Source organism: Zootoca vivipara, chromosome 7 (assembly GCF_963506605.1).
Source record: "Zootoca vivipara chromosome 7, rZooViv1.1, whole genome shotgun sequence".
NCBI lineage: Eukaryota > Metazoa > Chordata > Lepidosauria > Squamata > Lacertidae > Zootoca > Zootoca vivipara.
This window is the reverse complement of record NC_083282.1, coordinates 83,851,848-83,875,959: the sequence shown is the minus strand read 5'-3', so window position 1 is coordinate 83,875,959 and position 24,112 is coordinate 83,851,848. Positions and strand designations below refer to the sequence as shown.

General features: G+C 42.1%; 2 protein-coding genes across 3 annotated transcripts; both read left to right on the top strand.

Annotated features, from left to right (window-relative positions):
- Positions 1-1,825: 1,825 nt before the first annotated feature.
- PRELID3B (PRELI domain containing 3B) lies at positions 1,826-14,950 on the top strand. 2 transcript variants are annotated; one of them, XM_035121970.2, is made up of 6 exons: positions 1,826-2,076; positions 3,554-3,722; positions 4,969-5,058; positions 5,576-5,646; positions 8,592-8,694; positions 9,757-14,949. In XM_035121970.2, exons 1-6 carry the CDS (start codon positions 2,045-2,047, stop codon positions 9,874-9,876), a joined length of 585 nt encoding a protein of 194 aa, XP_034977861.1. In that variant the 5' UTR covers positions 1,826-2,044; the 3' UTR covers positions 9,877-14,949. The 2 variants fall into 2 exon arrangements, with proteins under 2 accessions (XP_034977861.1, XP_060133303.1); XM_060277320.1 differs by lacking the exon at positions 1,826-2,076 and adding an exon at positions 2,084-2,562 and having other exon boundaries at positions 9,757-14,950.
- Positions 14,951-21,397: 6,447 nt separating this feature from the next.
- ATP5F1E (ATP synthase F1 subunit epsilon) lies at positions 21,398-23,295 on the top strand. Its single transcript, XM_035121975.2, has 3 exons — positions 21,398-21,548; positions 21,672-21,802; positions 23,156-23,295. The coding sequence occupies exons 1-2, from the start codon at positions 21,517-21,519 to the stop codon at positions 21,793-21,795; spliced, it is 156 nt and encodes a 51-aa protein (XP_034977866.1). The 5' UTR covers positions 21,398-21,516; the 3' UTR covers positions 21,796-21,802; positions 23,156-23,295.
- The last annotated feature ends 817 nt before the right edge of the window (positions 23,296-24,112 follow it).

Genomic DNA, 24,112 nt, shown 5'->3' with positions numbered 1-24,112 from the left:
ATACTTTTTTTGTAGATTGGGCTAACCATGTACTTGATATGTTCAAAAAATGAGGGTGTTTTTTGTGGTTATAAAATAGATTTTTACAAAAAAAAAAATGTACAGGTTTAAGTTCTCTTTGAGCCTGAAATAACTCACACATTCATGAGAATAGTTAAAATTGTACCCTCTTGTTACAATGTCATATGAAGTTATTTTTGCATTATTTCACTGTTAGCTTACCTTTGTAGTCAAAGGTTACATCATTCTTTTTGCCAATTTCTGCACTTCTTTGTGGACTTTATCATCTATGGCATATGTTCTCCCTGATACAGTTGATGATGAAGGAACTGGAACTTATCTGATTATATTTTCATAGGGCACCCAGCAGTAGTCATTCTTGGCCAAAAATATGCTGGTCAAGGACCAGGTGGATGCATGAACTGAACTTTAGCATCCCTTTCCTCTACACAGCTGTCTAGTATCTTCCCAATCCACCACTTTCTGTCATTCATAACTGCATAAAACATTTCTGGAATAATATTGACTAGTTCTTTGGTTTTATCACCAACAGTGGCTTTTAAAGATTTGTCAGAATTAACTGAAACCCGCTTCACCAAAAGGGTTCTTTTTGTCCAGTGGTTTGAAGAAGTGGCTCTCTCTGGTGCCACCTACCGTGTTTCTCATATTATAAGACATGTCTTATATTTATTTTTTCCTCAAAAAAACACACTATGGCTTATTTTCAAGGGATGTCTTATTTTTTTCCTCCTCCTCCTCCGGCCGGCATTGCTGCTGTGCCTATCACTATGTCTTATTTTCGGGGTATGGCTTATATTCCTTGAATGCTTAAAAATCCTGCTATGCTTATTTTATGGGTATGTCTTAAAATATGAGAAACAGGGTACTGATAATGAATTACTGTATGATACCGTCCCTTCAGGAACTCTTCGTTGGCACCCACCTCAGCTGATGGTGTGAAAAAGACCTGAATTCCCTTTGTTTTTGGAAGCAAATTCAAATAAATCTTGTGCATTCAAAATTTGTCCCTCTACAGTTCTCTGAAGACTTGCTCTCGTGGCAAGAAGGCACTTAATCGTTCCCGCTACTCCATCACACATTTTTATCCGGCATACTTGGTTCTCCCCTACACCTGACCATTTTATCCTCTGAACAATCCTGTGAGGTAGGACAGGCTGAGAGCAATTTGCTGGCTCAAAGTCATTGAGGTTTCCAACCAGGGTCATTTGCCAGACACTCAGACCCAACATCAAACTGACACTGCACCACCCTTGCTTCTGGGGCTATTCATTTTCCCCCCGATTGGGAAACACTATTACCTGCATTTTTATTGCAAACAGGCGTCCTGATCATCTTTCTTATCCAGGCCTTAAAAACCCCACTCCAGTCACAGTAGCACAACCTAGCCTACCTCACAGGGTTGTTGTTGTTGTGGCGGGGGGGGGGTGAAGAGTGGTGAAAGAATGCCACCTTGAGCTCCTTGAATGAAAGGTGGGATACAAATATAATAATAAATAAAATTAAAATACTACAGTTGGGGACATAATCGTGGTGGTGCCAGGCGCTCCCCCTGCCCCAATGCAGCACTGAGGACCTCAGCAAAATGGGAGGGGGCGCGTCCTCGAGGGCGCCCGGCGCGTAGAAACCGTTGGGATGGTGCGCACGCGCGCTGCTGCGGCTCACGCGCTGCTGGCGCCCGAGGCCCCCCTCGCTCTCAGGGTAGCCGAAGGAAGGATGGCTTCAGTTCTGACGTCGCCCAGCCGGTGAATAGGACGCCGCCCTATCAGACGTTTCCCTAGGTGCTTAGCCCCTCCCACTCCCCCCTCACGGGCGGAGCAGGCGCACTTAGGGGCGGGAGGGGGAACGGTCACCCGGCTCTTTTCGTCCCCTCCCCCTCCGCCTCAGTCCTTTCTCAGATCCGTCAGTCAGGCTGGGCGGGCGGGCGGCTCGGAAGGGCGTCGCGGGGGGCGCCTGAAGGAAACGGAGGCTGCCGAGAGGCAACCCCCCCCGCCGCCTCCATTTTCCTTCTCCTTCGGCCGCCGCGATGAAGATCTGGACCTCTGAGCACACCTTCGAGTGAGTAGCGGGCGGTAAGATGCCGGGTTAAAGCGGGGAGTGGGCGGCGCTGGGCGCCCTCCCCCCTGAGCTTGTGGGGTGGTGGGCGCAGCGGGAACTCGGCCTCTGAGGGGACACCCGAGGAGCACACTCCTTGGGGCAAGGCGCGGTCGGCCTTGACTTCATTTAGGGGGTGGAGAGCCGCAGGGGCGCGCTGACCTTTGGGCTCCCGCTCCATCCCCTAATTATCCCACACGCACCCCCGAAACAGCTGCACTGGGCAAGGGGGCGTCTGGTAATCTTGGGGGGGGGGGTTAAGGTTCCTACTACCCCACAGAAGTGCATGCGCTTCTCCCTCTCTTGCCCCCATTTCCCCAGCGTCGCTAATTGATTGTCCCCAGCTCTGTTTTGGTCACCTATGGAAACCTTTCAAATGGGGCATTAAAAAAAAGAAAAAATCTATTATCGGTGTTCTGGCGCTGCTGACAACTCTTTTCCATCACCAAGGTTGGTTTGAGGGTATAGTAGCAGCAGCACCCATCTCCTCCCTCTTGTCCTTCTCTCCACCCCCCACCCCCACCCCTTTTTTATTTAAAAAAGCTGCAACAATATGGGTTTTAAGAGGAAGAATTGAAAGCAGAAGAAAAGTGGGCTCCTTCTTTGTTTCTTTCACAGGTACTCCACTGGATGCATATTTCAGTGAAGAAGCATTACATCAGATTTTGCAGTGCATAGTCTTCCCATGTGGCTGAGGCTAAGCAACTGTCCTGAGGATTAGTGCAATTTTCTTGTCCACATTTTCTATGCTGATGGTAGCCCACCACCTTCTTGGGTCTGCCATGGCCAAGTCCTCTTCTGCAATGTTCTTATGGTGTCTCCCGCCATAAGAAATGTAAGGAATGCAGACTGGAAAACAGGTGCTGAAGAACTGCATCAGGCGCCTCCCCCCCTCTGCAAGCAGTGAAAGGCCTTCCTTTCATTCTGTGCAGGCAGCACGTGTTTAGCCATGCTCTGTTCTAGCAGTTGCTGTTTGAAAAACATGTTTTTCACCGACTGCTGCAGTTGCTAGGTTTGGCCGTGTGTTGATTTTATTGAGTTTTCTTTTGCTCATTATAAAAGTCCAAGGATCCAAGCAGCATTTGGGTTGAAATGGATTCGGGGCTGTGCCTTGATTCTCCCAGAATTTGAGTGTATCTTATTTTGGAGTTGTGGCTTAGGCTTTGTAGTACAGTACTCTTCTTTCTTTTGTGACCAACCTGATCTTTAAGCTGCTTTTGAGACTCTTCATTTTTGCTTATTTTTATGATGCTTTTTGCACAGTTTACATTATATGTACAGTACTTGAAAGAGAATTCCTTGAGAATTCCGTGACAGTAGTATGTGGTGAACTGGTTGGCTCAGGTTCTTAGCTAAATCTGAGACTATCTGCAGAGCTTATTCCAATGTAACTAACTAAAAAGTGCTTACCAGTATCTTCATTTTTGTTTTTATTTGACAGCCACCCTTGGGAGACAGTTACTACAGCTGCTATGCAGAAATATCCAAATCCCATGAATCCCAGTGTGGTTGGAGTAGATGTTCTAGACCGGCATGTAGATACCAGTGGAAAGTTACATAGCCACAGGTTGCTCAGTACCGAATGGGGGATGCCATCAATTGTAAAATCAGTACGTGTCCAATCAGGATGCAGGACAAATATCTGACTTTCTTTGAAATTACATGCATTTGACCTTGGTTTTTATAAAATACAGTGCAATGACCTTTCTCTGAAAGTGTTATTTGGGGATCAAGTTAGCTTTGCATTTCACTCTTTCACAATACATTATTTGGATTTTCCTGAAATGTTCAGGGTGCAAATTAGTAATTTCTGTTGGGTTTATTTACACCATAATTACATTGTATTTAGACCTGGAAGGAACTGGTGACTTTGTTGAAAGGTGCTGTCCATTCATTTAGCATTTTATAATAGCAGCTGATGCATTTGATAAATCTGTGTGTATATTTAATGAATAAATAAAGTGAGAGTCCGTCAATCCAATAGCACTCCAAACAGTTGCCTCCTACAGAAGTCAGACCCCCTTTGTGTCGTCCACTCCATCATGTCCTAGTCAGCATATTTCAGGAAGCACTTATCCACTTCATTTGCATTGATTGATAGCCTGAGTGTTCCCACTTAATTAAAATAAATAAATTCAGCTGGTTAAATCATTTTAATTTCAGCCAGAAAAATATTAAATATAGAAATTCATTAACAAGTCAAGCTTCATAATACAATGGTTTGTTGCGCTGTAAATTCTAGGTACATGCAAACCAAGCAGTTGACTGAGTTCTCAATTATTGAGAAACAGGCATGATGTGACTGACCCTAGCAGCTTGTTGGTAACAGGTAAAAATATTACTAAGAAATAACTGATTGCTAAAACATCAGAATGTCACAGTAAGAGTGTTGCATAATTTTGCCATTTTCAGCATGGTTTTTCCAACTGTAGGGTAAATCCTGCATAGATAATGTGTAGAATGAATGCTAGCAATAGTATCTGAGTTTTGGGGGGAGGGTTTAAGTGAATGGCTCTGTTCAGATGTAACAGAAAGCCCAGTTTCCTGTTATGAGAAAAGGACTGCATGAGCCTTAGGCTTTTTCAGCTAGTCACGAATAAGGAAAGGGAAGAAGTGGAGAAGTCCTTTACAGTTACAATAATGTTCAGGTACAGAGGAAAAACAATACAAGGAGCAGAAATCAGATTGTGATTCAGGCACATGAAATGGAACAATAAGCCATGTGCACTAAACTGGCAACTATTGAATATACATCTCAAGATCTGACTAGATATCTTTAAACTTTGTCCTGTCTTGTACTCATGTTGATAATGAAAATAGTCCTGAAATATATAATGCCTGATGTTTCTCTCCTAGCTTATTGGTGCTTGTCGAACAAGGACATATATACAAGAACACTCCATAGTTGACCCAGTAGAGAAAGTACTGGAGCTCAATTCTAGTAATGTAAGTATTAATAAAACTGTTTGATCTTTACACTTTAGTTCATGCATGCAAAAATCTATTGGAAGTTTTTTGTAGACTTATTTGGTAGCCTTTTATTTGAACATGTAAAACGTACTTAGATTTTTTGTGGAGCTGTTCTGACATTTCTTGTTCAGAAGCTGAATGAACGGGGGAGACACTTCTTAGTGGTACACACAACATGCAACTTTTCTCTCAGATGTTTTTGTGCCATGTTATACTGACTTGTACTTATTTGTGGACTGTCAACATGACAGTCTTTTGTGACTCTGGCAACATTTAGCATCAAGGATTTGTTTCCAGTTCCTGCTGCATTATATGTGATGTAATCTGAGGTTTTTTTTAGTAATGTCTACCTTAGAGAAGACTGTTGTAATATCATGAAAATACTGTGCCCCAGCTGTAGTGGCTTCAGATGCCATAAGTGCACAGCCCTTTACATTTCTTACTGAATTTTATAACAGGAAAACTTTACTATATAAATTATTTTTTTTTCTAGATTTCGTTTACAAATCTGGTGTCAGTAGATGAGAGATTAATCTATAAACCGCATCCTGAAAAGCCAGAAAAGTAAGTAATTGGATTTCTTCAGAGTTTTACTTTAAACCACAGTTGGGGAATCTATGGTCTACAGTGGTACCTCGGTTTATGAACACAATTGGTTCCGGAAGCCTGTTCATAAACTGAAGCGAACTTTCCCATTGAAAGTAATGGAAAGTGGATTAATCCGTTCCAGACGGTCAGCGGAGTACTTAAACTGAAGCGTTCATAAACTGAAGCGAACTTCCCCATTGAAAGTAATGGAAAGTGAATTAATCCGTTCCAGATGGGTCCGCGGTGTTCGTAATCCGAAAATTCGTAAACCGAGGTGTTCATAAACTGAGGTTCCACTGTACAAGCCTAATTAGGCCCAGCACAGTTGGGCCTATGAGGCAATTTTCCCCAAGCCACACCTACCTGCTTCACTCTTGACATCATATGTGATATCAGGTAAGGAACAAGTGGAGATGTGCCTGCCAGTGCACAGTTCAGAATGTTAAAAGTGAGCTCCCATTTTATCCCATTGGCTGGATCTGGTTCCCCATTCTTGCTCTAGACCAGTGGTTCTCAAACCTTTTTCTCTGGGCCACGCTTTCAGAATAAAAAATTGCTTGCACCACACTGATTTTTAATTGAGACATTGGAAAACAAAAGAAGCAACTAACAATACATGATAAATTTTATAGCATAGAACACATCTACTTCATAATATAGTTATGGGACATCCAGAAAGTATCAAACAATGCAGCTGCATAGGAACACGAATTTTTCACAAAATATAGTAGTGATTGCCCTTTAATCTTCCTGCTGCACTTGCCACCATCTCCTGCCACACCAGTGAGGTGCGCTTCAGCCTTTGAGAACCACTGCTCTGGATATTCATTTAAATTTGTAGTCTGAGGATTGTGAGTAGGTCACATTCAAAGTGACCAAAACAAGCTTTTTTTTCTAACATGTTTTCTTGTAATGAATGTAATCCCATTTGCTAGGATTGCTGGCGCTAGGCATTTTCAGTAATGGCATATTAATGTCTCTTTAGGTAGGATAAGAACCTGTTATATTATCATGCCACCCCTTGACTCTTCTGTTTTTATTGTCTACTATCTAATTTTAAAGGATATAGGTGCCTCTGCCTAAGTGAGCCTCATTATCATTTCCTTGTTTCCATTTTTCTCTTGATTGCTATAACTGACTTCAAACAATTACCTTGAAAACTTGCAGAACTGTGCACAGCAATCTGGTTCCATGGTTGTGTGTAACTTCCATGGAAAGGAGGAAATGACAAAAGGTGCTGTAAGAGTGGTGGTTAAATTTCTTCCACAGATTCCCATTCTTACCATTGTTGTTTAGTCGTGTCCGACTCTTCGTGACCCTATGGACCATAGCACGCCAGGCACTCCTGTCTTCCACTGCCTCCCGCAGTTTGGTCAAACTCATGTTCGTAGCTTCGAGAACACTGTCCAACCATCTCGTCCTCTGTCGCCCCCTTCTCCTGGTGCCCTCCATCTTTCCCAACATCAAGGTCTTTTCCAAGGATTCTTCTCTTCTCATGAGGTGGCCAAAGTATTGGAGCCTCAGCTTCACGATCTGTCCTTCCAGAGAGCACTCAGGGCTGATTTCCTTAAGAATGGATAGGTTTGATCTTCTTGCAGTCCATGGGACTCTCAAGAGTCTCCTCCAGCACCATAATTCAAAAGCATCAATTCTTCGGCGATCAGCCTTCTTTATGGTCCAGCTCTCACTTCCATACATCACTACTGGGAAAACCATAGCTTTAACTATACGGACCTTTGTAGGCAAGGTGATGTCTCTGCTTTTTAAGATGCTGTCTAGGTTTGTCATTGCTTTTCTCCCAAGAAGCAGGCGTCTTTTAATTTCGTGACTGCTGTCACCATCTGCAGTGATCAAGGAGCCCAAGAAAGTAAAATCTCTCACTGCCTCCATTTCTTCCCCTTCTATTTGCCAGGAGGTGATGGGACCAGTGGCTATGATCTTGGTTATTTTGATGTTGAGCTTCAGACCTTATTTTGCGCTCTCCTCTTTCACCCTCCTTCTTTCACCCTCATTAAAAGGTTCTTTAATTCCTCCTCACTTTCTGCCATCAAGGTTGTGTCATCTGCATATCTGAGGTTGTTGATATTTCTTCCGGCAATCTTAATTCCGGTTTGGGATTCATCTAGTCCAGCCTTTCGCATGATGAATTCTGCATATAAGTTAAATAAGCAGGGAGACAATATACATCCTTGTCGTACTCCTTTCCCAATTTTGAACCAATCAGTTGTTCCATATCCAGTTCTAACTGTAGCTTCTTGTCCCACATAGAGATTTCTCAGGAGACAGATGAGGTGATCAGGCACTCCCATTTCTTTAAGAACTTGCCATAGTTTGCTGTGGTCGACACAGTCAAAGGCTTTTGCATAGTCAATGAAGCAGAAGTAGATATTTTTCTGGAACTCTCTAGCTTTCTCCATAATCCAGCGCATGTTTGCTATTTGGTCTCTGGTTCCTCTGCCCCTTCGAAATCCAGCTTGCACTTCTGGGAGTTCTCGGTCCACATACTGCCTAAGCCTGCCTTGTAGAATTTTAAGCATAACCTTGCTAGCGTGTGAAATGAGCGCAATTGTGCGGTAGTTGGAGCATTCTTTGGCACTGCCCTTCTTTGGAATTGGGATGTAGACTGATCTTCTCCAATCCTCTGGCCATTGCTGAGTTTTCCAAACTTGCTGGCATATTGGGTGTAGCACCTTAACAGCATCATCTTTTAAAATTTTAAATAGTTCAGCTGGAATATCATCACTTCCACTGGCCTTGTTATTAGCAATGCTTTCTAAGGCCCATTTGACTTCACTCTCCAAGATGTCTGGCTCAAGGTCAGCAACCACACTACCTGAAGTGTACGAGACCTCCATATCTTTATGGTATAGTAACAGAAATTTGAGAAGTCAATTGGTAAACCATTATCCTTTTTTCATTAGAACCATTTTGACCCAAGAAGCAACGATTTGTGTGAAAGGGGTTAGCGTCAGCAGTTACCTGGAAGGACTAATGGAGAACACAATCTCTTCTAATGCTAAAAAAGTATGTAGTCAGCTTTTATGAGTTTTAAAAGCTTTTATGGAGATTATATGGAGATCTTTTAGAATTTGCATGCAATGCAGTGCTGTTGCAGCTGAGTGAGAACTTGCAGAATTCCTGAGTCAAATGGACAGTACGTGTACTACATAGTTGTAAACAAAGAACCAATCACTTAGGCCCTGATAATGCAGTGTGGAGATAATACTAATCCACCTTAGTTGGCTGTAACTACCATGTGGAGCTAGAACCAGTAGACGGTGGGGAGCATGAAGGTTCCAGCTCCATCTAGATTGAGAAGTGTGGGTTGGTTGGGTGGCTAGTTTAAAGTGTTGGGTTGTCAATGGGTCTAATACATTCATGAATGTTCTAATCCATATCAGGGACTCTGGTAAAAATAAATAAATCGGGCTTTACAGGTCAAAACCAGTACTTTAAACTGGGCTCAGAAACTAATTGGCAGCAAGTGCCTTTGGGCCAGGGTTGGTATTATGTGCTGAAACCATCTTGCCCCAGTGAGTGACTTGGCTGCTGAATTCTGCCCCAGTTACAGTTTCCAAACAATCTTCAGAGGCAGCCCCATGTATAATGTGTTGCAGTTAACAGTTAAATAGTTAACTGAAGTGTATATAGGTGAATTGCAGACTAAAGAGCTCTTTAGCTGGAGGTGAAAAACTCAAATTCAAAGAGCTTTTGAAAGTCTTTCGAATTTGCATCTAAAACTTAAATTGCACCTGATTAATGGATCCAAGAAGAGTGTTCCAAACTCTGGTAGCTTCCACAGAAAAGACCCTATTCCCCAGGTAGAAAGGCATGGAATAGAGCTGCTGTCTAATATTAGAGCAGGCAGTCCTTAAGCCATGTGTGGTGTGTTTATTACAAGGCCTAGCTGGCACTAAATCCTTAAGTATTAGGCCATGACAATCAACTTTATGTTAGAATAAAATTGCTCTGCTTGTATTTTATTACTTCATTTATGTTAAATACATTTTTGCAATGCATGTCTCCTCCATTTCTTGACTAGATAGGAAATTAGAACATTTTTAATCAAGATGTGTGTGTTCTCAGGGACGTGAAGCACTCGAATGGGTAATCAACAAACTGAATGCCGAAATAGAGGAATTCACTTCTTCAGCAAGAGGAAACATGAGGTCTTCTATGGCAGCCGCAGCCTTTATGGAGAAATAAAATATAGCTATATTTGTCTATATCAGGCCTGAACATATGAAGCAAGTAGTTGTAAACTTCCTTCAAGCTGGAAATATTTATTCTATCTGTTGAAAAGAAAGAGGACTGTAGATTAGATTTTTAAATTAAAAACCTGGAGAGAAGTTGCATACGTTCATACATGAAGGTAATATGCAGGACTCAGTTCCATTCAACTGTGTTACTTTCAGCTGAAATAATCTGAACTTTCAGTTCCTGCAAACACTGGAAGTATCTTAAAGTTACAACCTATAATAGGCCTCCAATAGAACAAACTGGAAGGTTAATCTATTGTTAACCCCATCTTTGATAGAATTCAGGTTTTCCTAGACTCTGTTACTTTTGGGACCCAAATTAAGATGAATTATCCTGGGTACAGTAGCTTGGGTAGTTTGTGTTGTCAGAACATTGGTTATTACTTGAAATATGATTGTTTATATTAAAATGCTGCTTTGTATGCTGCTGTCATGAGTGTTACAATTTGCTAACATGAAAAGTGTGGCACATAGCATTTGTTCCCTTACCTTAAAGCTTTGCTCTATTAAGAAATGCTTCATAATTTTGAAGGATTAACCAGCTAAAGATTTGTACTAGGCAAATTATGAGTTTGGCAGAAGCTGCATGAGATAACTAAGGGGGGAAATTTGTTCAGAAATCCACTATTTTAGTTTTGTAGATCGACTTCAAAAAGATACCGTTACAGTTGCAAAATGTAATTTTGTTATATGCTCATTCTTTGGTTTTGCAGTTTCAAGAAACTGGAAGTAATATAAATATGTAAACTCTGAGACAGAAGTATTTGTTCCATTTCAAATGTACTGTAACATTGTTAAATGAATTGCATAATGATTTATATGCTTGCTCAGCAGGACATCATGGACTATTAACATTTCTTAAATAGTAAATTGTTTCTTCTGTCTCCAATAAGGAACAAAATGTGACAGGTTGCTTAATTTTGCCATTTAGTATTCTTTAATTCCATAGCTAAAATAATGGTGAGATTGCAATATTCTTCCTGTTCTTCACAGGGGAATATTTCTAGAGGTGAAAGTTGAGAATGGAATACAAAACCCAAATGGAAGATTTTTTAAACATGGATATTGTGTGAAATAAAAATAGCAGTGGAAACAAAGTAATGCTGTTGTAGAAGAGGGCCAATTAAAATTTCTGTATAAGGTACCTTTCATATGAAGGCCTGAAGAGGTGGAAGCCTATTATCTCCCTGAAGATACTACACCAAGTAGTAATTGGCAGAACTAATGGGTTGCAAGTTCATTTTGCAATCTCTAATTCTGTAGATCTTCTCATTTATATATTGAGAACAGTTACAGAAGTCTGCTTGTGCATGCAATTTTCTGCCATATAAGCATATGTCAGTAAAACAGAACTAGCACTAGTTTTGAGTGCTTATTTAGATAGAAATGTATCCTTTAATCTTCAAATGGGGGAAAGCGGAAGGAAGAAAACCTGTGAATCTGCCTAAGGTTACAAATGTTTACTTGCATATTTAAATTTTAAATATTTTTGTACTTTTTCTTTATTGCATTTGTAAAAGCATATCAGTTTTTTATATATTTGAGAATGTTCTTAACTTAATTAAAATGTCAATGTTTGATATTCAAAACTGTGTTTTAATTTTGGTGCATAGTAACTATCTGTTCTGATAAAAAAAGGTCACAGCATTTAAATACTGAGTAATTATTTCAAAGCCTGTATATTTTATCTTTAATTTGCTTGGATCGTTTTCATAATTTGAGAGGAATTGTGGGAATGGAGATTAGAATTCTTAGATATTAGGCAAAAGCCTGTGCAAACTTTACTGTCTAGAGCAGAGGTTCCTAAACTTTGGTATAACATGCTCTTTCTACTGAAGTATATGCTGAGTGTATGCAATATTCTTCTCCTTAAAAAGTCATCCCCAACCTTCAGCCCTTGGAAAGTGCTTATGTGCAGCTCATCCCCTCTTTCTTCCATTGTAGGTGCTACTTTTTCATTTTAGGGAAGAAAAAAGCACAGCAGCAAAGAGGATGGTATCAGAGTTGTAGCTGTGATCAAATTAGTTTCTCTTACATGCCTTATGGTTTCCTAAATCAACAGAAACTACCTTCTTAAAATTTACCAAAGTGTACATTTCACTAGAACAATCAGCAATGAGTCATCACTGTAATTCCCTATCCCAGTCTTCTTGTCTCATTAGGAAAATGTTATGTTATGGCAGTAGGGTAGCCACATAGGTATGGCCTGTAAGGCAGGGATTAATTTGGAAAGAAACAGAAGGCGGAAATGGACAGGGGGCAAGACTGTATGGAGATTTGGCCACACAAGCATCTTGTCTGTTTCCTGTTAACCTGGATACAATAGAAAATTCATGAATGGTTGCTCAGAGATAACAGGTAAATCACTCTTTATGCTAATAGCTTTAGCATAAATTTCATTGCAGGTGGGGGGGTGGGGAGAAGAGAACCTTCACCTGTGTCATGGTCCTGATCTGGATCAAAGTCCTTGTGGCTTCTATTTTAAAAAGAACATTTGCACACCTGTAAAAATGAGGGCACCATGCTAAGCTCGGCCAGTCTAATGGCAGATGGAAAGTGATAGGAGAGAGTTGTGGTTCATTGCTGACAAAGCTTTTGCTATAGCACCCGGGGGTGGCCCTTGAGATGCTCTTATGCTATGATTCCTGTCATCTAACCATTGGCCATATTGGCTGAGGCTGATGAGATTTCAAGTCCAGCAATGTTGAGGGGGACGGGACAGGTTCTCCACCTCTGCTCCAACAGACGCACTGCTGACCGCAGTCTCATGATATTACCTCTGGTGTTGGCTGGTTGGTGACCTCAGGACTCTGCATCCAGGCCACCAATTTGCAGTCCTACTTGAGAGTAAGGGGTACCATCAAGTAATTCAATGTCCCCATTACAATGACTTCCAAATAAAAGCTGATGTCGAAAGATGAAGAGAGCAACACCCAGTCATCGCTCTGTTAGGGACTCTACATGCCCTACAACATTCCTAGATACAGTACGCAGTTAATTTTAAAAGGTAAAGTGGGAGCAGGAAGAAAAGGTTAAGATGTCACAGGTTGGGATGGAAAACATAGGACAGGTGATGAAGAGAGGAATCCACCTAGCTATAGAGCAGGGAGCAATAATGCATTATTGGAAGGGGAAAGAGAGGCAAAAGTTATCAGAGACTTGCCCCAAGCAGGTGGTTCCTAACAATACTTGGCAAATTATTTTCTGCTGTAAGCTCCAAACTTACAATGTTTCAAGGCTCTAGTGATTTTCTGAAATGTATACAATACATCCTGTTCAGTCTATGCCAGCAGAAATGACAGAGCCACCTGCCTTTACCTACTAAGTAAGCATTGCAAGGGGGACCCTGAACTGTTTGCAGCTCAAATTGGTTGCTGGGTTTGCATCTCCCCCTCTTCCCTCCACTACTTTTGAGTCATGCCTTCTAGATTGTAAACCTGCAGGCAAGGATTGTCTTGTTTTAATTATGTACGCCACTCTGCAAAGAGTGGTGAACAAATGTTCTTAATTGTAATACTGATGATGATGATGATGATAAATAAATAATACAAGCTTCCATTGCTGTCGCTGTCCTGATTTGCAGTACTGCCTGCCCCAATTTAATGTTTCTGTGGAGAACTAACATCCTGATCTGGCAGAATGACAGCCTGGCATTGGGAAGCTGAATTCATAAGGTTTACAGAATGTTTTATGAACTGCATTTTACGTGTATTTAAGCTTCAAAAATATTGCTCTGTGTAACAGAAGATGCTAGAGTGCTTATTCCAGCTGATTTCAATGAGTATTCTACCACTGCTCCACGCTGAGTGCTGTTCTGGAGCCATTAAAGATTTGCTAGGCGATGACCTGTATTTAAATCGGCATGCAACAATTTCCACTCTAGGAGCTGCGGAAAGATTAGGGTCATTAAGTGGGAAGAAGTACAGAAGAGCTTTAGCAGCCCAGCTGAATATGGCTTGCCTCAGAGGGGAAAGCAAGCAAATCCACAGCTATCCAAGGTATGTACTATTCTTAAACCTTGATATATGCTTTGTATTAATGGCTGGAGTTGCATCCCATGCTTCTTCACAGCATGAAATTTTTCAGCAGATAGCTGTGCAGATGTGCTGCTTTGAGACAATTAGAAGAAAAGAGCCAATGGGATATTCACCTTGTTAGAGCTGATCTTTGGTGATGTGTCTGATTACTGTAATTATTTACCAGCTAGTGTAGTATGTATACAATAAGTGATGTGTTTGGTGGGTGCTGCTCGCTCTTCTGTCTTACTAAGCACGTGAGCAAGGTGGCTACTTTCCAACAGCCGTTCCAAGGTTATTTCTCACCAGGAAGGAAAAGATGGTTTGCCATTTTTACTCTTTCAGGTTGCTGTCGGTATTAGAGCCATGATCCATTCATAAATCTCTTCCACTTAAGTTAATGGGGTCTTAAATGCCTTTTGACTTTTACCGGATTGTGTGTTCTATAAACGGATAAAGAAATTCACCGGAATGCATCACTTACGATTAATGCAACATCACAGTGTACGGTTTGAGTGCTTTTTTGTATTGTGTTCCTTTTATCTTTTATCTGCTGTCCTACATTTGACAAGACATCAGAAAAAATAGTTCCACAGTCAATCACATGCTTTGCAATGCTGAATGTCTCGGGTTCAATGCTAAACATCTCTAAAGAATATTGGGCAGAAGGTGTGTAAATTACAGGCAACTGGATGGAACAATAGGCATCTAATATACAAAATTGCTTCCAAAATATAAGTTGTTGTTATTATTATTTAATAAATTTATATACCGTCCTTCATCTGAGAATCATAGGGTAGTTTACAATATAGCAACAGCAAAAATACATAACATAGTAAAGAACAAAAAGATTAAACCTATACCCCCAACACACACAATTTAAAAGGATTGTTAATTAGCCAAAGTCCTGAGAGCAGAGAAATGTCTTTTCCTGGTGCCTATTATCATTATTATTTATTGAATTTATATACCACCCTATACCCGGAGGCCTAAAGACATATGTCAATGGTGCTAGGTGTATTTCTCTGGAGAGAGCATTCCACAAGTGGGGAGCCACTGCAGAAAAGGCTTGTTCTCCTGTTGCCACCCTCCAGACTTTTCACAGTGAAGGGTCTCAGATGATGATTGCAGGGTCCAGGTCGGCTTATATGGAGAGAGGTGATCCTTGAGGTATTGCAGTCCTGAGCCATTTAAGGCTTTATAGGTCAAAACCAGCACTTTGAATCGGACCTGGAAACTGATTGGCAGCCAGGATTGGTGTTATATGCTCAAACAGAAATAATTGGAAAGCTATTCCCATCATATGATATGGCTTGACTTTTGCTGTCGTTACTGCAAAACTATTTTAAAGCACACACAAAAGCTAAATCCTCACAGGTGTGAAGGGATGGAAGGCAACTCTAACCAGCAACAGAAGGATAGCAGGCACCTGTCTAGTATAAAGAGTGACCTCAGTGGGAGTTCAGTCCAACTGATTATGTTAAATCAATTATAAATACATCTGGGCACAAGCTGTGCCGGACAATGCAATGGTGACATCCTGGGACAAGAAATGTCACCTTAGAGTTGGGAGTGTTGCCCTCTGAGACCTTTCTTTCTGCTGAACCACCCAGATAAAGAAATCCAACTTTAAAGTGGTTTTTAAAATGGGATAGTTTATCCTGTGCCTTATTGCAGTAAAATATATTACTGTAACTCTCTTCTCTACGTTCCTGGGAAGCTTATAGTTTCTCAACAGTTTTTTTATCAGGAGTTACTCATTCAATAACAGGGACACAGGTGGCGCTGTGGGTTAAACCACAAAGCCTAGGGCTTGCTGATCAGAAGGTCGGCGGTTCGAATCCCTGCGGCGGGGTGATCTCCCATTGTCAGTCCCAGCTCCTGCCAACCTAGGAGTTCGAAAGCACGTCAAAGTGCAAGTAGATAAACAGGGACCGCTACAGCGGGAAGGTAAACAGCGTTTCCGTGTGCTGCTCTGGTTCGCCAGAAGCGGCTTTGTCATGCTGGCCACATGTCCTGGAAGCTGTACGCCGGCTCCCTCAGCCAATAATGCGAGATGAGCGCGCAACCCCAGAGTCGGTCACGACTGGACCTAATGGTCAGGGGTCCCTTTACCTTTACTCATTCAATGAGAAGCTTAGTAATAGCAGCTTTTTACTTTTCCTAAAATTTATTTACCGCTTGATTGTAAAGGGGTGGGGGAATCTTTAAAGATCTTTACAGAAAGATATGTTTACCTGAAAGACAGCCTGACCACCACTCCCAATCGTTCCCTGCGATGAATGACTGCAGGGGAATACTGTGTGTTTAAAACAGACGACACCCTCTCAGTTCACATGGGGTAATGTGAGGCCCAATAGGATTTAATTCATTTTGCATGTGCTGAGTCTGTGCAATAGAATATCTCCCAGAATCATCTGCTATACAGTGGGTACCCAAGGGAGATGTTGGGGGAGAGTGATGGGGCAAGGCTCCTCCTCAGAAAGCAAACTTATGTGGAAAGTGCTTTTTGTAGGCAATTTTAAAGGGTGGATGATGGTTGTTGTTATTAATTCATTAAATTTGTATACCACCCTTCATCCGAAGATCACAGGGCAGATCACAACACACTTTCTTTACTTTTATTTATTTCAGAAAATGTTTCTTCAACTTGATTGGGGGAAAAACCCTCAAAAGTGGTTTACAAAAAGAATTAAAAAATGAAATAATCAATAAAAACATTTATTTATCAGAGCACTGCCCTTATAGACCAGGCATAGGCAAACTCGGCCCTCCATATGTTTTGAGACTACAACTCCCATCATTACTGACCACTGGTCCTGTTAGCTAGGGATGATGGGAATTGTAGTCACAAAACATCTGGAGGGCATAGTTTGCCTATGCCTGTTCTAGACTCTGGATATAAGACTGAGTGAGAAATATTACTCAATTTCCCAACCTGCAAATGTCCGACCATTTTAATAAATTACAGTATTCCTTGAAATATGTATAGTTATTTATTTGTTTGTTATTTTGTTTCTATCGTTCCCCAAATATAATAATTCAATTTCCCCCCTGTTTAAACAGTAGGAGAAATAGGATGTGTCCACTTCAATAAAAGTAAGAATTGTGTTTTTTTTTTTAATAATTGTTCTTGTTTAATGTTTTCCTAGCTAAAGAAAAGTTCTCAAACAATGACAAGGCTGAAACTACACCGAATGTCTTTGGACTGCCAAATAATCTTGTGGATTTATCTTATTCTGTAAATTGGACCTCCTGCCCCCCTGGATCAGTCTGCTTTTGTCTGTTCTGCCTCCCTGGACCAATCCGGCCTTGAGTCTTTGGCCTCCTTGGAATTTGCGTCCAAATTTGTCTTTTCAGATTCCCTCGACCTCTCCAGCCCTAGCTCCAGAGAGTCTTGGGATTGCTCAAGTGATACTGCTTCATCCTCCCTGGGCCTCTCTATTTGTGCCTCCTTGTCTTCTCCAGAGCTCTCGAGTCTCTGTTCTTCACCCCCACTGGACTCCTCCAGTATCTCATCTATTTCTCTGGACCTCTCCAGCACTGGATCCTCAGGTTCCTGGGAGCGCTCTAGTCGAAGCTCTTCAATATCGTTGGACATTTCCAGCCTCACCTCTTCCGACTCACCACACTTTTCTAGTCTGAGCTCTACAGTCTCCGTAGACCTATCCAGTTTTTCTTCTTCCGCATCGCTGGACCTTCCCACATCACCAGCCTCCCTGGATCTCTCTAGCCATGAGTTCTCAGACTCAGATCTCCATTATGTATTTTCTTCACCCTCTCTGGATATTTCTGATCTCTCCTCCTCATCCTCTTCTGGTTCATTAGACCTCACTAACATCAACACATTAACATCTCAGCACTCCTCTGATTCATCATCTTCTAGTTCCTTAGATGTTTCTGATTTTGTCTTTCCAACATCTCTGGACACTTCCAATGTTTTTGTTGAAGACACTCCTTACTGCATCTCCTCCGTATCATTGGAGATTTCAAACTTCACATCTTTAGCTGAGCAGCAGCGATCCAATCTCCCTTTGGATTTGTCCAGCCGCCCTTCGTCTACAACTTTCAGTTGCTGCAATAATCTCAGTTTACCATCAACTCCAGTTTACCCTCTCTAATCTTTATGATGCAGAGCTCCACAGATAATTTGCTTGATGTTTGGGGGGTTTGTAGTATAATTATTTATTTCCATGTCCATATTTTCTGAACAAGGACAACATTATTTCAAGCATTTCATCTCTGGGAAAACTTCTGAACTACAAAATGTACACTGAAATGGGGAAGAATTAATAACAGGGCCACCAACCTTTTATGGCAAGGCTCCTGTGTCTTCCCTGACAGGGGAGGGAAAAATTCAACACCTGAATTTTAATACCTTAAGCGGCATAGGATCCCTTTAAAAAGTTGACAACCCTAAACAACAGTTTGTACAAATGTATGAAGGTGCCTTGATATAGGCACCTTATGCGATTACAATACCTACTTACAGTTTGGTTTCCTTGTGGCTATTGTTAATGTTAATGTTCTCAACCTCATGCTTCCTTTTCATCTTGTACAATTTGAGGCTGTAATCCTATACACAATTACCTGGGAGTAAGACCTATTGCCTCCAGTGAGCCTTACTTCTGACTAGACATGTGACGGATTCCACTGTTAATCAGTGCAACTTGATAAACACAATGGATCCCCTATTTATTTCCTGAAGTATCACAATCAGCTGGAATTAACCAGTGGAATGAGTTAAACTATAATATACCATGCTTTCAGGGATAATTGTCCTGTTTTTTTTAGACAATGCCAGATACAATTCCCTCTGATTCCAAGTCAAGCCTTTGAGTGCTTGTGCAAGTGTAGCCAAAACCACACCAACAATGTACAAGACAGGGTATCAGCAGACTCCTGTGGTTGGCAAACATACAAAAGATATTGGGGTGTATAAAAAGAATTGGGGGAAAGAAGCCTCTCAATCAGCTGAATGAGGACTCAATGTTGAAGAAATGCTGGATGACTGGGGCAGCAGGGAGGGGGAAAGCCATTTGGGTGGAAGTGGAAATGGAAATGGAACAGTGTGTCTGGAAAGAAAGGCACTCTGTGAGGGGAATAGATGTCTCCTAAAAACTCTCAGCACCTTAAAAGACAACAGTTCTCAGGATTCTTTAAGGGAAGTGCTTTAAATTTTAAATGAATTGTACATATGTGGCCTATTTTTCAATGTTCCGGGGATTTAAGTGGGAGCTGCTCATTGAGGAAACTCAATGTTTTAATGTAGCTAGATTTACCGTAGCCACATGCACTCCCCCTCCACCCCATAAATTGCCAAATGGGGAGCAGGGAAAATCCCCAAATGGAAGGGCAAACCTAAAACTACACAAGGCTGTATACACACCATACATTCAAAGCACGTTTAAAGCACACTGCTTTCCCCAAGAAATCCTGGAAATTATTGTTTACCCCTCACATAGACAATTCCCTGTAGCCTTAACAAACTACAATTCCCAGGATTCTTTGTGGAGAGTAATGTGATTTAAATGCATGGTGTGTACACCATCTTAGCATCCTCCTTGGGCACAGAATACTGGCAGACTGTTAGAAAAAAAGGAAACTGGGCAGAGAGGGAATGAAATGGAGAATGGCGAGAACCCTCAACAAAAGCACTCCACACAGCAATATTATCTGCAGGACACCACTTCATCTTTTCTTTCACAAGTCCTGTATTAAAATATTCTCTCTGATTTATGAAATATAACTGAATGTTGTTGACTGAATGTGTCATGATACAACCAACTGACTGCTTCTGAGGCTCTGAATCTGAAGTCTTGTGTGACCCTGAAAAATAATGTGTACAATACTTTTATAAGTTGGAAAAAATGTTTCAATATACTGTACCACATATGCCTCATAAAAAACACAGCTTGGCTTTTAAATTATGCTTGTTTGTACAGATTTTAATGACACATTTCAACGTTTACCCACAGGTAGGGCTGAAAGACAAGGTAAGGATTTGATAGCAAACAAGTAAACAGGGCACTGACATAGACAAAGACATGTCTTAGGAAAACTCCATGCTCCCATCTAGAGATCACTCCGATCCACCACAATTTATGTGACAGTCATGTTTGCTGCTGCTGTTATGCCAGTGTTTGCTGAAGTATACACGTACAATGAGAATGGAAGCTGCAGAAAACATATTAGCTCAGTTGGTTAGTATGGTGCTGATAATGCCAAGGTTGGGGGTTCAATCCCCACATGGGCCAGCTGCATATTCCTGCATTGCAGGGGGTTGCACTACATTCACTTGGGGTCACTTCCAATTCTATGAAATGGATCAGAGATATGGCTGTTTAAACAGAAGCATGATGTAGTAAAAGAAAACCTTCAGCTGTTTCAGATTTCACCACACCACATGCAAACCCCTAGAGATGTGAAGGCCTTTAATCAGGCATAGGCAAACTCCGGCGCTTGAGATGTTTGGGACTACAATTCCCATCATCCCTGACCACTGGCCCTGTTAGCTAGGGATGATGGGAATTGTAGTCCCAAACATCTCAAGCGCCGGAGTTTGCCTATGCCTGCGGGATGTGTGTGGCAGGAAGAGAAAGAGGGCTTTCCCCAGGTCCTTTACATCACTGCATCCATCACACTAGGACCATCACAAAGTTCATACTGTACAGGGTTCCAGATTCAGGTAGGTAGCTGTGTTGGTCTGACACAGTCTAAATACCCAGAACAAACTAAGGACAATTTATTTATTCATTAATTAATACAGGGTTGAAATGGATGCTGACTCTAGACTCTAGACTAGAGGCAGTGTGGTCAGTTGCACCTCTGACTCCAGATGCAAGACCATCCATCTATTTTTTGAAAGTCCAAATCAACGCGCTCTCCGTTGGCAACAACCACCGCCCTCCCAGGTAGACGGCTTCCTGGCAACCATCTGAGAATCCCCGCTGCGTAGTAAATCTGCAGCCCGGTGGACGTGCAGCGTATATGGTGAACACGAGATCTTTTCTCAGAATTGGGAAGCCTACAAGGCGCACACATCCCAGCAAGCCGGGGGGAGCAACAGGTGCAGCTTCCACAGCGCTGTGTTATCTGCCTCCAGCGCCAGCAGCCCAAGGGCCCTGATCTTATTGTTTGTGTGCCAGGAAGCCTGCTGGACCTCGCGACGGACCAGCCGTGTACTACGGTATAACAGGAGACCAACGAACAGCTGCAGCCGATCCACCTGCCCAGCTGCAAAAGTGCGGAACCCTCTGAAGTCAGCGCGGCGCCGCCACGCAGCCAATGGGAGCGCCCGACGTCCCGGCGCCCCGTTTTCTGATTGGACGCTTCCTCCTCACTGGAAATAGACGGGTGGAGGAGGAGGGGGCGGGGCGTGATGCCAGCACTTGCCTCGGTTCGCGAACGAGCTCGGAGGGGAGTGGCGTGCGATTGGTCGGACTGGCTTTTCCACTTCCGGGTCTTTAGCTTCTTCCGGGTCACACTAAGGCTTAGGGCTTGTGCGGTTGCCGACCTTGCGGCCTTAAGCGGAGTAAGCGAGCGAGTTACGGTCCATACGCTGGGCAGACATGGTGTCCTACTGGAGGCAAGCCGGGCTCAGGTAGGGTTGGCTGAGGCGAGCCGGGCCTCCTCTTTCCTTCCCCTCCGCTGTCTCAGGGCGGCTGTTGAGTGTTTTCGATTCCATTATTTGCGTTGACTTTTGCGCGTCTCTTTCTCCTTCCAGCTACATCCGGTATTCCCAGATCTGCGCCCAGGCTGTGAGAGCAGCGCTGAAACCGCAGTTTAAAGCGGACGCAGAGAAAACGGCGGGAGCAAGCGTGAAAATAGTGAGAATCAAAAAGGAATGATGTGCAGGTAAGTAGAGATATTTGGGGTTTTGGGGTTTGTTTTGTTTTTACAACGAAGCTGCAGCATCAGGTGGAGGAATTTCTCAATCCTGGTACCCTTTTCATTGGAAGTGTCTGGGGATGAGGCTTTTATGCATGCAATGCATATTATGTAAAGGGACCCCTGACCATTAGTTCCAGTCGTGACCGACTCTGGGGTTGCGGCGCTCATCTCGCGTTACTGACCGAGGGAGCCGGCGTACAATAGCCAGCATGACAAAGCCACTTCTGGCGAACCAGAGCAGCACACGGAAATGCCGTTTACCTTCCCACCAGAGCGGTACCTATTTATCTACTTGCACTTCGACATACTTTCAAACTGCTAGGTTGGCAGGAGCAGGGACCAAACAACGGGGGCTCACTCCGTTGCGGGGATTTGAACTGCCGACCTTCTGATTAGCAAGCCCTACCTAGGCTCTGTGGTTTAACCCACAGCGCCACCCGCGTCCCTTGCAAAGCATATTACTGTACCATTAAGCTCTGGCCCTCTCTTAAAGGGAGTGTATCTGCTTGTAAAAAAACCTTGCTTTTGCAGCCTATGTTCTGAACATTTATGACAGAATGGACTATTCATGAATTGCTTTATTTGTATGGCTGCAACCACCAAACTTATTTCTTGATAACTTCTGTACTCTTAATTCGTTCCCTTTACACTAACTTAACAACTTGTGACCACAGCTTCAGAATTAGAACCTTCAGATAGTGGACCTTATAACATTTGAAGCCTCATTGCTTGCTATTTAATAGGAGGCCATTTTTTTTATAGTGCCATGTACTACCAACGTGTTGATTAGAAGGTCGGTGGTTCAAATCCACATGACCTAGCAGTTTGAAAGCACGCCAGTGCAAGTAGATAAATAGATACCACTGCAGCTGGAAGGTAAATGGCATTTCCGTGTGGTCTGGCTTCCGTCACGGTATTCCATTGCGCCAGAAGCAGTTTAGTCATGCTGGCCACATGACCCAGAAAGATGTCTGTAGACAAACACTGGCTGCCTCAACCTGAAAAGTGAGATGATCGCCACACCCCATAGTCAAGTTTGACTGGACTTAACTGCCCAGGGGTCTTTTACCTTTTACACGTGGTTGGAACAATGCTAGATAAGTCCTTTGATAACTGTGAAACAGGAGTGAGAACTGTTTTGGCATTTTTAGGCTATTTAGTTTTACACAGCAGTTCACATCTCACTGTAAATACATACCAGAATAGGTGTTAGACCTCAGACGTTTGAGGAATAATATTAGTTTTGGGGCTCTCAGCTTTAATTGAAATTGTATATTGTAATATGGCACTTAACTGCTTGTCTTAATTGTCTTACAGGACTTGATTTATAACAGGAAAAATGAAGGCTCATGAATGTGCTTGTACGCAACATAACTGCTTCCTGCTCTGTGAAGGCTTGCAGTATATGTGTAAAATAACTATGCCAATAAACAGAATGTGTTGAACATGTTCCTTAATTATTTTGTTTTGTTGAGCAAGAACAACCAAACACTTTGTGGAATTGTACAGCATTTTCAACTACAGTTGGCTTTTACTAGGTTATAGCGAATACTCAATGAATTTGGTTTTTAACAACCTATAGTAACAAAATAGAAATCAGTGTTAAAAGCAAAATAAACTGATAATAAAATGGTTTTTATTCTGGAAAGAATGATTGCCTATACTTTGAAAATAAAGCTGTGAGCCTCCAGGTATATATATGCAGTGCCTTGTGACATTGCCCAGAATTTTATCTTGTGCTGACATAATTAAGGCTGCAGTTCTAACACAGCTGGAAATAAATTCGAATGAACTCATTGGGACTTCTGAGTATGCATGTGTAGAATTTCACTGTAAATGCTCTTTTAAACTAGCTGATTGCTAAATGAACTGCTGATCAAATGTGAATAAAAAAGCATTTGGAACAAGGCAATGCACAAGCTACAGAAGTTATCTCTTGACTAGAGCATCAAGTAGCTTTTCTTTGCTGAAAAACAAGCAGAAACCTTGAGCACCATCAGCTTCATCCTCAAGATCCTTCACTGATCATGGTCACCAAGGAACCCCTGATTCAAACCCTGCTCCACTGAAGTTCATGAGCATGTCCTGCTCATAATCTCTGACTAACCTACCTCATAGGCTAGTTGTGAGGACACAATAGTGGATGGGAAATAGCATGTGTGTCACCCTGAACTCCTTAGAGGTAAAGTGGGATAAAATTTCTCTTCCAACTGACACAAACTTTCCTAGCTAGCCAAGTGAACAACTGTTTAAGGCCTGCTCAGTAAACTTGAA